The sequence below is a fragment of the Convolutriloba macropyga genome, chromosome 3 (genome assembly GCF_964194025.1).
Source record: "Convolutriloba macropyga chromosome 3, txConMacr16.3, whole genome shotgun sequence".
NCBI lineage: Eukaryota > Metazoa > Xenacoelomorpha > Acoela > Convolutidae > Convolutriloba > Convolutriloba macropyga.
The window spans coordinates 8,801,245-8,817,021 of NC_134470.1; the positions used below are offsets into that span (position 1 = coordinate 8,801,245).

At 36.4% G+C, this 15,777-nt stretch overlaps 1 protein-coding gene across 2 annotated transcripts in view; it reads right to left on the bottom strand.

The window, feature by feature from the left end:
* Window positions 1-15,777, bottom strand: part of LOC142335910 (dnaJ homolog subfamily C member 13-like) — a 164,139-nt gene that overhangs the window by 80,187 nt on the left and 68,175 nt on the right. For both annotated transcript variants that reach the window (XM_075384276.1, XM_075384274.1), the window contains exons 12-18: window positions 14,254-14,353; window positions 11,464-11,758; window positions 6,865-7,030; window positions 5,852-6,037; window positions 5,232-5,475; window positions 2,194-3,123; window positions 922-1,671 (exon numbers count right to left, since the gene is read on the bottom strand). In XM_075384276.1, coding sequence (XP_075240391.1) covers window positions 922-1,671; window positions 2,194-3,123; window positions 5,232-5,475; window positions 5,852-6,037; window positions 6,865-7,030; window positions 11,464-11,758; window positions 14,254-14,353 — 2,671 coding nt within the window. The remainder of the gene's footprint in view (window positions 1-921; window positions 1,672-2,193; window positions 3,124-5,231; window positions 5,476-5,851; window positions 6,038-6,864; window positions 7,031-11,463; window positions 11,759-14,253; window positions 14,354-15,777) is intronic.

Genomic DNA, 15,777 nt, shown 5'->3' on the forward strand with positions numbered 1-15,777 from the left:
AATTAGAGCCGTGGTGGGAAACAACAACATTGATGCTGCTAACAAGTTTGAGATTAATTCACATTTTATAACCTTAAAACATTACCAACTAGCGTATGACGAATAGCTCTCAAACAAATGAGGAGCGCGCTGGGTTACCGCTGAAAAAGAAGTGAGGGTGGGTAAATGGTGATGGCAGGTGTCAAATTCTAAGAACCCTTTTCACACCATGAAATCAAGTCTCTTAAAAAGTTTCAGTGAATCGCATACTTAGAGACAAATGAGCCGTAAGGCTCTAAAAAACACCCTCTGAGCTTTACCTGTTTACCACATTTTTAAGGACAAAAACTCAAATTGTCAGATAAAAAATCAAGACAAAACAGGCATACTCAGAGTGCTCAGACGGAAAAACTATCAAACAAAAACGATAGGATAAATTATCGCATTGAAACTATCAATAAGACTAATAATAACAAAAACGCTACAACCGTCGTTTGAGAGCAATTAACTCCTACAGGACCCAAATAATTGCCATATAATTCATTAGAAAGGAATAAGAAAGCTATCAAAAACAGAGGTTACCATTTATGTGTAACGAAAAAATGGTTTGATGCATGAACAATCTCTCAGAGTCCGCTTTGGAAGAGTCCGCACTGTAATTGATTTGTTGAGACACAACTAGGCTTGTTTGCAATTTGATTGACCCCCCTCCGACTTGCATGTTTTAACTGCTGCCTATGTATTTTATTAGTATTCTCCAAAGTCCTTCCTTCTGAGAAGCAACTAATTCTAGCAACTAATTCTAATACACTGCTCTCTTTTGCATCTAGAACATTTACATGGTTATACAAATGTGCATCGTGCATTCGACAGCTCAGGATTGCTTTACTGAAAGGGCCGCATGACTTCTCAAATTCACTCACAAAAAAATACGGAACTTACCCGTCCTTCTGGATTCTTATCCGGGTGGTACTTCTGCGCCAGTTTGAAGTATGCTCGTCTCACTTCGCTTTCTGTATACTCTTGGCCAGGTTTCAACCCCAACTTCTCCAGAGCTTCCTTCTCATTCAATGTACCTGGTTTCTTGGCAACCTCGCGTTTCCAGTTATCCAGACAATCTCTCAGCAGAGCAACTGGGTCTGCCACATTCCAGTTGGGGAACTTCTGAGTGTTACAAAAATTCCTCAGGTAGAAAATATTGACAAACAACTCGCCCTCCAATTGCGGGTAGTATACTATAGGCAATGAACAGTACTGATAAACCGCTCGGTTATTACTTCTTAACCTGGGCGAAAAATCAGCTATATGCTGGGCAATTTTCAAAATTAGATGTTGGCGCATAGCGTTCGACCAAATAGCTTCAGGGGTATCGTACTCTCCAAGAAAAACTGTCGCAAATTGATTGGCTCCGTGATTCTCCAGAAAGTATACCATGGCATGAGGTAAAAGGGATCCGAGAATACTCGTTCGCATAATATCGGACGAGGTTTCGTCCACCGCTCTGAAAGCCTGCTTTGTGTGGGCATAATGGAGTAACTCGGCGATTGGAAGAATATTTGAACCAGTGTACATTAAAATGAAGAAGAAAAGACCACTTGTGAATAAACGGGACACAAGAGGGTTATCAAACATGATGTTGTGAACTAAGACTACTGTTTTCTCAACTATCACTGGATCAAAAGTCAGGAGAAGCTGAAACAAAACAAAATATTTAGGGTTCTTTTCTCTCCTCCAGAACATACTCATCCATTACTGCCCTTAAAAGCACTTTTTAGTAGGCTATAAAACTACTGTCAGGTAAAAATTCACGCATTAGGTTGTTCAGAAAAGCTGATGAGCATAAAAAATTTTTGTTCCTGGGAAAGTGAAGAAAAAAGATCCAAGAAAAACTACAACTTTACAATCTAGTTTTGGCATTTTCAAATTTTACAGAAAAGGTTGTTGATTGATTACTTCAAATATTCAAACGACAATATTATTGCTGACATCTGGTATGAATTATGCATACTTAAATTTATATAAACTTTTCCGTTTGTTCCCACCCAAACCCGTCTTCCTCCCCGGTACGTTATGCACCCCATCATTAATTAACAAATACGGCACGTGGATCTGGTGGTGGAAATAATATGCACCCACTAAGATGGGAGGGGCACAAACGGAGAAGATCCAAATTTTGATTGTGAGCAAAACTAATTGTTGGAGAAAATGAGTTACCTGAACCAAATGAGGCAAATTGACTGGTTCCGACAACATCCTTCTAATTCTAGGCAAAGGTCTGATGACAGCCCCAGCTGCATTTCGACTACTATACAGGGAACAAATCTTATTCAAAATATTCAAAACAGTCACACACAGTTCCGATTCGTTCATTACTGCTTGATCGCTAGCCAAAATAGCCCATTTAAGCTGGGATATATTCCGCATCGTTTTCCACCCTTCCATTCCCTGTGCCCAAAATTTTGTCTTGGAATCGAACGACCCTTTACTGTACATTTCCTTCACTTCTTCAAAAGCAATCGGGCCCTGTTTCTTGTTATCTGACATCGTAAAGTACCATTCTTTCTCACTAGAAGCCCCGCTGCTCATTTCAGGTGAGGCCTCTATTAAATTTGACTGTAAAGGCACTGTAGCTCTGCTCGTATGTAAATGGGCTAACGTTAATAACTCGACCAGAACTTTAATTCCGTTACAGTCCAAGAGAAGCTTCGCGTTGCGTTCGTGGTTCATCAAAGCTTCAATAAACTGCACCAATCTGTCTCGTTCCGCTCGTTCGTTTGTTTTCTCCAAGTTTTGGAAGATAAATTGAGTATCATTAAAGGCTCCTATCAATTTGTGACATTTTCTGTACACAATCGTCATTGCTTGCAGACAAATACACCTCATATCACTTCGCTGTGACGTCAGAAATCTGTGGTATAAGTCGTTGAAAAAATCGTACGGGCTTTGAAAAAATAATTTGTCTTCGCTTTCGTCTAAAAGTACTCTGAGAAAGTAGTCGCCAATTTTGATTTCTTCTGCAAGGCAGATGTAGCGAACTTGGAACTCGCGATGGTTCCAGGCGATGTTTTCATTAGCCGAAAGATCGAGGTCTGTACTGAAGGCACGAAGTTCATTTTCAAGCGTCTCTTTTACTTCTTCGCGAGTCTAAAACAGCAAAAATAGGAATTCTTCTCCAGATTGCATTATCTGATATCATTATCTGATATAAACAAGTCAATAATGTAAAAATTAAAAAAGCAACCACCAAAACGTGATCAACTTTTGTTCAAACCATTCAGTCAGCCATTTACTGCATTTTTCAATTTTCAGTGGATTTCTTTTGGCATGCAGGCGACTTTTTCAGATAGTTCAAACGAGCTATTGATTTTTCCGTTACTGCACTCTGAAACTAATAAAGCAAAGAAATCAAGAGCCAAAAACGTCTATCTTAAGTTCAGTCAAAATATAAACGACTACCGTCGGTCGCTTTCATCTTCAGAGATTCCTGATGGCGGGGCTCGATTCCATTGTAGCCTGATTTAGTCTGGGGGTATATTATGGGGGGGGGGCAACATGTTTACTTCGAGGCTTCAAATTACGTCAAATTAGTATGCTTACGCCACTATTAAGATAAAAAGTAAACAATCACAAGATTGCAGAATTTTCCGAGATTTCATTTCCAAGCCCCTGGCTGAGATTGCAACAATTTAAAATAGAATACAACTGATCTTCGTAAAAAAATGAAAAGTACTATTTATTTCAATTGGATTTGGTTGTTAGACTTAATCTTGCTACTTAACAGAGGATAAAGGAAAGATAGCTGGTGAATTGCCTGAAAATAGCCATCGTTGACCCAACTTCCGGACGTTGGGGTTGAAACAGTTAGAAAATAACGAGAAAAATTGACGACAATTTTCTCTAAGTGTTAAAAAGTTTTCTAATGTGGCCCAGTCTCATTAGATTCAATAAATAAGGTAAACTGAGCCTCTAAATTGGATGATTCTATGCGGAGAATTAGAACCAATTAGCAGTATACACAAAGGAACTCTGATACCTTAATGCATTATTTTCAAACATTAGGTCTTAGTAACCGGGCTTTATTGGTTTATTCCTATTGATTTCGCCTATTTGGACCTTGAGCGTATTCGCGTAAATGCGTTAAACGAATTCTGAATTCTAAACTAGAACAGAGAGAGTAAGTCAGAAGTTAAACGTGAAGGTGATGACTTATGTAAAACAAATAGGTTAAGCAAATTAAAAAAAAGCAGGTCGCCTTAATAATGGCCGTAACTAAAACTATGTACGTCAAGATTAAGTAACGGACATATACGACGTATGGGGTTATCCCGTTTCTGTTTTTAATTTTACGACATTGATTCCGTTCATTTTAGGCTACCTCTCTAAGCAGGGATGAAAATTTAGTTAGTAACGAATAAAACTAGTTTAGAGAATCTCCAACAGATTTCACGCAAAATTTGAAAAAAAAACGCTAAAAGGAGGTAGAGCGAAACAAGATTAGGCGTCTATTAACAAAAAATACCCAGAAGATTGTCGGAAAATAGACGCCCTTGATTTTTATAACACCGATTGGGATTGAAGAAACAGAAAAACAATGAACAAAATTGATTGCTGTACAAAAGCATTTTAAAATTTGGATTGGAGTTTGTAGATAGACATAATAATTTTTCTTAATGAGAGGATACAGGAGCTAGAATCGATGCCAAAACGCATTAGAGAAGTTAGCTAAGACTTATAATATCAAAGTTCAAGTAGCGCTAAAACTGTGCTTTATGGGTTACTCCCGTTTCTAATTCAGATTTCGTTCTTCGATAAGAGTCTGTTCATTTTAGATTGCTTTGCCGAACAACTGCTAACTTTTGAGCAGAATAAGCTAAGAAAGAAACTAGCCCAGAGAAGCCAAAAAATTTCAAGCAAAACAAGCTGTGAAATAAGGTAATTTTTTTGCAACTTTTTCACGCCACCTGTTTCGGCGTGACCAAAATTATAAATTTAATTTAACTTCAAAAAACATGGAAATGTGCGTACAGATCTCCAAAAAATACAGCGCCCAAATACAGTTCAAGTTCTTTGAATTGTAAAAAAATAGGAGCGCTATAATAGCGGGCTGAGAAGCTGAGGGCGGCTATTAAAAACCAATTTTGGCGCCTTTTTTGCTCGGCTGCCTAAAATTTTGAATGAGAGAACAATTTAGATCACGCAAAACTAGAAAAATTGATAATTTCCATCACCTTGAACAAACAAATGCGTTGTACCTTATGGTTCCAAATCAAGTTTGACATCTGGTGGTCCTGGTTGAAACTATAATAGAACATTGCCCAATTCTCGGTTGCTTTGATCCTCTGTCGTCTGCGTCTCAGCACAATTGGCTTGTCGTCTACGTTTTTCTGACTAGGACCAGACATCGAACCTTGCGGAAGTCCAAGCTTGCCCTTCCAATGGGAGAGATATCTTTCAACTTCATGTGTGGGAATGTTTATATTGATCAGCTTCTTTGGCCTAAAACAATAGCAGAACGGTCATAAAATACCATCTCAAAGATTCCCACAAAATATTATCAAAACAAAAAAAATGAGGATCCAACTCTTTTAAAACGTTGAGGAAACTTTTGAATATCACATTCTGGTCACCTCATAACCAAACAAGCGTAGAACCAAATTAATAGAAGAATTTGAATATTTCACCTCCCCGTGAACAAACGAAGTTCTGCACATTATAGTTTGTGAGAAAACTAATGCCTGCCCTCGAACTGAAAATGGTTTGTAAAGCCTAGTAAAAAGCAGGACCTGCCATTACAGTTTACACATCATTATTTTCCAGTTTGTTGTGAGAGGGGTTGGAGAAAGTAATTTGGTTGAGATTTGTGATATCTTACTTGGCACTTTGCTCCTGGGCCATTTTGAGATTGTCAACTGGCTTCATATTCTCAAACTCGTTAATTGGAGCTTCATCCTGAGAGTCGAGGAATGTGAGAAGACCTGCTGGGAATATGCGCTTCAAGAGATCCAACGCCTCGTCATTGCCACGGTACCACAGACCAATCAGGTGTCTACTCAATTGTCTAGAAAAAATGTGCCTGGCATTCGGAATTGCTCATTAGTACCAACTTGGACCTCATGATGGTAAGTGTGAGGGAGGGAAGGTCTGACATGTAATTAGTGTAGTATTAATTCAACGCTTTGACGCGGCTCCTAGAGCCTAACATATTGCCTATGTTCAAAATACAGTGCAATTTTGAGGTAAATTTAAATACGCTGCTGTATGTTTGGGTGGATCATACCCCCTTTTTGTGTAATTGCACTCTAAGCGCACCTTTCATATTTTTACCTAATAATTTTTCGTATAATAACACGTACTCTGTAAGCTTAAAGTTTGAAATATATTAGAACCATTGAACAATCATTTAAAGCAAAACTCAGATTTGGTTTGCGCAAAAACTTCAGATCAATTGTATCTTCACTATCCATTCATGACTTTAACATAAAAGTCATTTCAATACCGGTTACCCGAAATAATCGACCAACCTTAAAACATTGCTCACTTAACTGTAATTGTGATTTCGCGATTAGAACGAGTCAGAACTGTCAGAAAGATTGCCCGGTCAACAGGATTGAAAAATTACCTCGAAATACCTCGTCTCAGCAGTTAATTTAAAATCTAGTATGCTTATGGAACCCACCAATACAAAATAGTAATAGTTAGAGTGGTCACTTGAATGTAAACCTGACATTGCTATGAAGGCAATTCAAATTTGTCAGGAAATCAGGAACAATCGCACACCAGCACACATTGCTACAAAATTTCTTGTCTTTTTGCAGTTAATTCCGATTCGAACATGGCCTATGAATATCACCCAGTATGAAATAGCAATGGTAAACGAGCTCTAACCTGGAGGCAAGTAGTTTCCTGTCAACCCCTCGAGCACCAGGAGTAATATCTGTGAACAGGGCTGTAACTAGATGTCTAGGAAAAGCACCCTCTGCTAAGGCCAGTTCCTGCATGTGCTTAGCATTCACTTCTGTCCCCTCTTCAATTAGAGCACGCATTATCATTCCTGAACAAAAACCTGAATTCTCTAAACAGCATCATCAGCCAGAATTGCAGCACCTTTTGCTAGCATGAAAAAAACCATTGCCGATATAATCATCACTGATAGTTTTAAGCTTTATCACTGCTAATTTCTCATATTGACGATTACTCAAACAAACCGGGATCCAAAAACTATTTTTTAAAACCAATCTAACCACTGATCACTATGCATTAATTCTGATATTAAAAGAAACAATGGGGGAGAAAAACAGCCCATAAACAAACTGACAAAAGTAATTACTCAAGCTTTTCCCCATCCTCTCGCCTTTATGCAGGAATAAGTTTTACACGGCGGATGATCCAAGGACTATTTTCCAGGAGTTTGCAAAAAAGTATATAATGCAAAAATCAATTGTGCCTCACTGAAAAAACTTTTTTCATAAGGAATGACAAACTAAATTGGTCTCTCTTAGCAGAAAATAATGTTGCGGAGATGTTTAACTGCAAAACAAAAGAACAAACAACAATAATTATGAATGATAATCGGGATAGCAAGAGAAATCTAATGTTAGCAACAATGCTAAGGAATGTTTTCGGCAAACTATATAATAAAACCCAAAGAATTTACGTTTCGTTTTTCTTGAAAGTCTAATCATAGAGGTCTTTTCAACACCCATTTGAGGCAGTAAAACAAAACAATCGTGAAATTAGCCCAAAATCAGCAAAATACATGAAAACCTCCGAATTAGCATAAAATTCATGTGAATTTCCTGAAACCTTCAAACCGCTACCAAAACCAGCCTAAAATTAGAACAAAATCATAACCAAACTTCTTAACCAAAAAAATTGAAAAATACTGCTTTAAAATGCCGCACGTGAGCAAAATATTTCGCTCGCTTAAAATTTTTTTCACACCTCAATTTCTCGCTCTATAGAAAACAGCGATATGAACAAAAAACCACTCTTTTCGCTCCTTTTTATTTTGTTCAGCAACAAAATCACTCCAAATTTTTTCAAGTTTTTTATTTCCTGCTTCAACATTCACTCCAATAAAATTAATTAAAAACATAGCCGGCAGATTGCCGGAAAATAGCCGCGATAGACGCTTGGGGCCTTCCATGAATTGAAACAACTAAAGAGAAAGAGATTAGATAGACAGATCAACTACCAGTCCTTCAATAGACCACTAGACTTTTTGGGTCAACTTTGGACTGTCATTTTTGAGAAATATAAGCTCTATAAGGAGAAAGCCCTAATAGGGCTTTTCAAAAATAGGATCTTTTCCGTTTGTGCCCTCTCAGCTTAGTGGGCGCATACTATTTGCACCTCTGAGATGCACGTGCAATATTTTTTACATAAGTACTTACTATGTAATAGCACGTACTCTGTAACTGGGGGGCGCATAACGTACTGGGGGCACAAACTAATGTTTGGCACTACTTAGATGCACACTATTGACCTTTAACAAGTAAACGTTCATAAAAAATAAAGTTCCATAAGTGAATTCAGAAGTCATTTTTTTGAGTGAGGTAAGCCATTGAAAAAGCTACTCCCAAGAGGTCAGGGTAAGACGAAACAAAAATCTGTTAGACGAAGTAAAAAAACATAGCATGACAAGTCCTGAAATACAATTCAAAGAATTGAATGAAAAACTCAGACATACTCTACCTGACCAGCAGATCAACTGAACAATGACAGCCAGAACACAAACAAAATCATCAAAAAATTGAGAAACTAAAGAAAACTAAACAAAAATATACTCATTGCTAAAACTCTTGAAGCTTTAAAAGCTAAGGCAAAATTTTTTTCCAATTAAAAAAACCTATTTCAAAAATATGTTCACAACCAATTTCCGTTTCTGAAATCGGTCCAGTATTATATCTGCAAGACCTGAAAAATATTCATTGGCCCTTGAAGATCGATAAACTCGAAAATGAACAAGAAATTTAGAAAATAAGAAATCAATTGCAAATTATAAGGAAATGTTACTGAAAATCAACGTATAAACATCTTCAGAATCATTTCTGTGTCTCTAGAGGCTATCCAGTAACCCAATGCCAAGCTTTAAAAAACTCATTGGCTCAAAGATCGATAGGCAATAATTTTTTTTTAAAATTCAAACTTCAAAAAATAGAAATTCGTTCTATTGAAATGCTGAAAGCCATTCAACTGCCCCCTAGCAACTATTTAATAACACCCTGGATGAGGTTACCTGGCTACTTAGGCAAGAAAAAAATGAAATACAAATGTTTTTAAAAAACTTGAAAAAAAATTGCACATTTTATCAAAAAACTTCTAAAAGTCGAATAGTTAAATTATTGAAAACAAATCCAATGAAACTAAAAACCCATACAGTAACTTTTTTTATCAGAACTTCAAATATGTTTTCACGCACTTGAGAATAGACGAATATCAAAAACTGACAAAAACCTTAGGAAGCCTTAAAAAAATTGCAGATTTTATCAAAAAAATGATAAATATCGACACATTCAAATGTCAAAAAGCATTCCATTGTTGCTAAAAACTATGTAGTGCCCTATAAACAAACAAAGGAGATTGCCTGGTCCCTGAAGCCGGAAAAACCGAAAAAATGACGAAAAAATTCAAAAACTTGAAAAAATGCGAAATTTGTCAAAAAAATTGCTAAAATTTGTGATATTCAAAAAATGAAACCTATTCAATGGCAACTAAAAATTTTGCAATAGCTTATAATCCAACTCCTGGTCCCTGGGACTCAAACAACTTGAATATAGACAACAAATGTCAAAAAATATGAAAATTTCAAGTTTTGTCAAAAAATGCTAAAATTCATGATGGCAAAATCATGAAAACCATTCCATTACCAATAAAAACTATGCAGTAATCTATCATCAAACCCTATATCAATCTAGAGGAGGTTTTTTGACACCTAGGGCTGAAAAAACTCAAAAAATGACAAAAATTTTCAAAAACCTGAAAAAAATTGAAAAAATTAGTATCATTTTGCGTGTTTGTGTTTGTAGTACCAAAACATATAGCTCATAAATTGGTCAAAGCAAGCAATTTTGTCTCGCAAAAGGTCTTCAACAACTTTTAAAAACTTCAACCTAAGACTAATCAAAACAAATCACAAAAATCAAGAAAAACCACCATTTTGAGCCCAAAAACTCCTAAAATGGCCTTTTAACCTTAAATAAAGGCCATCCCATTAGCTGCAATTCTATAAGCACTTGAAGGACTACTAAATCCCACTTTGGGCCTCTAATGAAAGTTAAAGCCCTCTGGGCTTCACCTGTTTATCCCGTTTTGGAAGATCAAAGTCATTGAAAAATAGCCGGAAGAATTCCAGAAACGACTCGAAGGAGAAAATTGCCCATACATATGAATAAACAAGAACAACAATTGTGAACCCTGAACCTCCACAAATGCCATAAAAAATTAGGGAAGAACAGAAACGGCAGTCAAAAACAAATTGAACAAAAAAAATAGAAAAACTTAGTTTTTTTTTTTAAAATAGTACGAGGAAACATAAAGCCGAGTAAAGTTCCTTCGCAATTAGAGCAATGAAAAGCTCGCAAAACAATGGGCAAGTCATAAAAGGCTAAGAAACTTATCTAACATTTAAAAAAGAAAAACTGCAAAAAAAAATAAGAAAAATTTTTTCTCTCAATTTTCCTAAGAAAAGGATTTATATCAAGAAATCTTTAGTCAATTGGTATCTGAATATTCCTTAAGTTTCTATTCAAATCCCACTTGAAGCATTAAAACAAAAAAAAACAGGTAAAAAAATCATTAAATTTCGTCTAAAAATCAGCAAAACTAATCAAAAACCTCCAAATTAGCAATAAACCCAAATTAACTACTTGAAACCTTCAATTCCTATCAAAACGAGCCTAAAACTACTACAATATCATAATCAAACCTCATAACCATCAAAAGTTGCAAAAAACTGCTGTTAAAAGCTGCACGTTAACAAAAAAATTTCGCTCGCTTAGAGAAAAATTTTTTCACACATCAATTTCTCGCTCTCTCAAAAACAGCGGTATGAACAAAAGCCACTCTCTTTTCGCTCCGCTCTTCACTTTTGTTCAGCACCAAAATCACTCCAAATTTATTCACGCGTTTCATTTCCCGCTTCAAAAATCACTACAATAAAATTGATTAAAAAAAGGACTTCTCCAATACTCCTCGAGTCGAAAAACACAGCGCACCAATACAATTCAAACTATTGGAATTGTTAAAATTTAGGAGCGCTATAATAGCCGCCTGGAATTGAGGACGCGGCTATTAACCACTGAATGAATGATATTTAGTTCATAGCTAGACGTTGATCAAACAACCACAAAGATTTAGAGCAAATTTTACACTGTTTTATAATTACATTTCTTGGCTGGCAGCAAAAGATAATTTGTCAAGAAGTCGCCCAATAGCTACTCCCAAATAATATGGAAAACTATAGTTATCCGAGCTTCAACTCACCAGCACTTTTCGTGATTGACATTGAGGGATGTTGGAACAGTTTGAAGATAGTGCGGCCCAGTTTTGCCACCTTGTCCAGCAGTTTATCAAAAGTGGCTCCATCTGTAGTCTCACTATAAGGAGCACAGAGCGCGTATGTGATGAAATCTAATAGTGCACTGATGATTAGAGCACCACTGCCACGTGACAAATGAACTGAGAGAAGTTCCAAAAGACTGTCCACAAATTTGTCAGAGGCAAGGAGGGAGGCTTTGTTGTTCTGTTCTTGTTTCATGTCGTAATTGTCATGCATAGGCTAAAAAAATAACCGATATTCAAAACAGCCCTTGACCAAGAAATAAAAAAAGCATACTTTCCTAAACTTCCAATGATCTTGCATTCTTGAGAGAAGAAGTACGCTCAAAAAGTAATAACCTCTCGTTTTGTGTCAGGTTAGTTAAATCGCTAGCAAATGACAAAGATTATTCGAAAAAAAAACGTATCTTTTACGTTTGTGACCCCAGCTTAGTGGGTGCATATTATTTGCGCCACCAGACGCACGTGCCATATTTCTACATAATGATTAACCACGTAACGACACGTGCTCTGTATCTGGAGGGCGCATAGCGTACTGGGGGGGGGGGGGGACAAAAGGAAAAGATCCAGAAGAACAAACATAACCGACTAACGTCGGGCGAATTGCTCTCCAACGACCAGTTGGCTTCGTCAGCAGCTAGCCACGGTTTAGTGACCTCCGGGCGCTACCTCTATCCCGTTTCTGAAGACTAAACTCAATTGGGTTAGACGAAAAATCGGCCAAGCGAAAAATTGCATAAGAGACAAACAGGATTTATATATTTGCTAAAAATTGCTTTTTGAGAGCAATTAACAATGATTTCATAAAAGTGCCTGTTAGTTCATTTATAATAAAAATCAATTCTACTAAAACGAATTGTTAATGAGGATCAGAGACGATGACATTACGCCACATAACAGCAGCTGAAGTGCGGCATCAACAAAAAGATAGATAGAGAAAGATAGAGTGAGGGAGAGAGAGAGAGAGAGATTAAACGTGAACAAAAAAAGAAAAGGAAAGGAACCCTAACCGACAGAGAGAGAAAAGAAGACAAGAATATTTTCCATGATGGCATTCGACTCTGCAAATTCTAGCTTTCTAGTCTTGTTAGTAAATAAATCATAAAACTGAAAAAGGCAAAATTAAAAGTTTTCAGCTTTGCAGTAAAAAACGTTCCAAACCATTTTTGGTCCGAGACTTGAAAAGTTTCGTTGGCCAGTAATGGTCCTTAAACTCAGAAAAGGACAAAAATTTTGGAATAAATTGCAAATTTTAAGAAAATCTTGCTAAAAATCAAGATACTAAAATCTTATGAACCATTTCATTGTCTCAAGGGACTAACCGGTATACCTGTTTCAAGCCTGAAATAGTTTCACAGGCTGATAAAAATCCATACACTTGGAACATAACAATTTTCCAAAAATTTGAGAATTTAAAATTTTATCCAGAAATTACAAAAACTGGAGTCATAAAAAATGCTGATCATCATCCCATGAACTCTAGAAACTAAGCATCAGCTTATTATCAAAACTTGGAGATGGTCTAAGGGCCTCTGCAGTCAGAAAAAATTCTAAAACATGAAAAAAATTGAAAATATGTTTAAAATTTGCTTAAATTCGTGATATTAAAATCTTGAATAACATTCCATTACATCTACAAACTATGGAGTAACATAATATCAAACCATAGAGGATGTTTCGTGGCTCTTGATGCTAGAGAAAACTAAAAAAAATGACAAAAATTCAAAAACTTGTGATATTAAAAAGTTGAAATTTAATCCATGACCATCAAAAATTTTCCAGTAATTTATTATCAAACCCTAACGGAGGTTTTCTAACCCTTGAGGCTCAAAAAAACCTGAATAATGACAATGTCAAAAAATTGAAAATGGCAAAAATTTGCTTAAATTGGTGACGTTCAGGACATTCCATTTAATCTAAAAATTTTACAGCAACCAATTTTTAAACTCTAGAGTTAATTTAAAAAGGTAAGTTTATTAAAAAAAATTGCTAAAAATTGTGACATAAAAGAGTTGAAAAGCTATTCTACGGCTAATAAAAATTCTTCAGTAATTTATTATCAAACCCCATAGGATATTTTCTGACCCCTGGGTCTGGAAAGACCTGAATAAGGAAAACAATGTCAAAAAATTTGAAAAATGCACGTTTTGTCAAAAAATGCTAAAATTCACAATGTTAAAATGTTGAAACCATTCCATTACCACTAGAAACTATTCAGTAACCTATTATTAAAACCTAAAGGAGGTTACTTGACACCTAGGGCTGATAAAAATCAAAAAATGTCAGAAATTTTCAAAAAATTGCAAAATAAAATAATTTTCTCTCAATACTCAATACTCCTCTTCGAGTCGTAAAAAGACCGACAGGACTAATATAATTGCTACAAACTTCGTTTGAGAGCAATTAATTACCGAAGAGCATACAAATTTGGACCAAGAGATTAATAAAGTACCAAACAGGTTTATTACAAACTACCAAACAGAATTTTTCGAAGAATTTTGTCACGTGGTTTGGCAGGGATTTAAATTAACCCGGCATACACACCATGGAAATTGACCTGTCTGTCTTCATCAACATTGATAAACTACATTGATAACGATGAGTACCGAGATCTGGAGATTTCAGTACATTTACCCAAACTGTCTTCAACAACAGGTAGAAACCGGTGCACATCAATGGATTTGAATTAATAAAATCAAGTCTGCAGTCGGATACCTGCATAAGGGCACAGAGCATTTCAATGGCTGCATGGGTGACACCTGTGTCTGCACGTCTCAAAGCTTTCACCACTTTCTTGCCCAGTTTTTCACGCACACTAAAACAGTTCACGATTCTTCCATTCCAAAGCCCCGCTCATTCCATGGCAAAAACCTCAGTTGTTCCGAACTCAAATGTAATTCCATAACCCTTTATTGTGAAAAATTGAAACTGAATAGGATAGAAACTGAATTTTCCCCGTTGATAGCTCCAAATTTGCAACGTAACTCCAAGCACGTAATTTATGTGTCATGTGTCAGTTTAATGTGTCACTAAGAGCTAAGAGGGGTCGTTAAAAATATGCTGTAAAAATGCGACTGTCATGCACGTAAACTGCAATGCTATCAACGAGAAAATCCAGTCGTTTTTCCTCAAAAAGGTACGTCAAAAATTTCCGTGTTAAAATTTAGTGCTATATAGTCTGCTTCCACCGGTACAGATTACAAGAACAGTTCTTAGGGTGAGGAAAATGGGATCAGACAAACACTGTGAACAAACCTGATAAAGCGACCATTCTTTCGGCTCATAATGCTGTCAGCAATCAGAAAATTAGAAATTCTGTTTATTGGCAGGAAAACAAATTGGTAAATACTGACTATGATCGATTTTAATGGAAGTAATCATAAAATTAACTGCATCGGTCCAGGACGGCAACACCAAGAATGCAACAATTTGTGAACATAACCGACTAACGTAAGAAGAATTGCTCTCAAACGACTGGCGAGCGGTTGGCTTCGTCAGTAGCTAGCTGCAGCTAATAGAGGATAGCTTTGGCAGGTTTGAGGTGGGGTGGTGAGTATGCGGCGGGAGTGAGTGCAGATGGAGTCAAATCGGTCAAGCAAAAAAACTGCATAAAAAAGACTTATAGGACTAATATAATTGCTAAATACTTTGTCTGAGAGCAATTAAAAAGAAACCTTAACAGACTACCGGAGGACAAAATGATCTAGAACAAGTGTGAGGGGTCGGCTTTGATTGTTATTAGCCTCAACTTCCGGAATACGGCTACACAGTCTCCATAGCCTCATGGCTTAACACGTTTTGCCGGTTTATCTAGCCTCTGTTGACGAAAAGTCGATATACGCAATTGAGCAAACAAAAAATTTAAAAAAAATGGCAAAACAGTCAAGGAAAAAATTACAAAATACACAAGTTTACAAGAGTTGCTTCATTCTAAAGCCAAAATCTTTAAACATACCCGGTAGATTGCCGGAAAATAGCCGCCGTTGATTCCAATAAGCATGATTGGGATTGAAAGAATAAAGCTATTGAAAAAAAAAAGATTTTTGTAAAAAAACAATTTTTAAGTCCGATTTATTTTGATGGCATTTCGTAGTTGAACAAAACATACTTCTGTTTCTTAGAGAGAGGCTACAGAGGCTACTATCAATACCAATAAGCATTAGAGATGGTAACTAAGACTTATAGGAACGACGTTCAAATAGCGAGCATCTAAAATTGGGCTTTATGGGTTTATCCCGT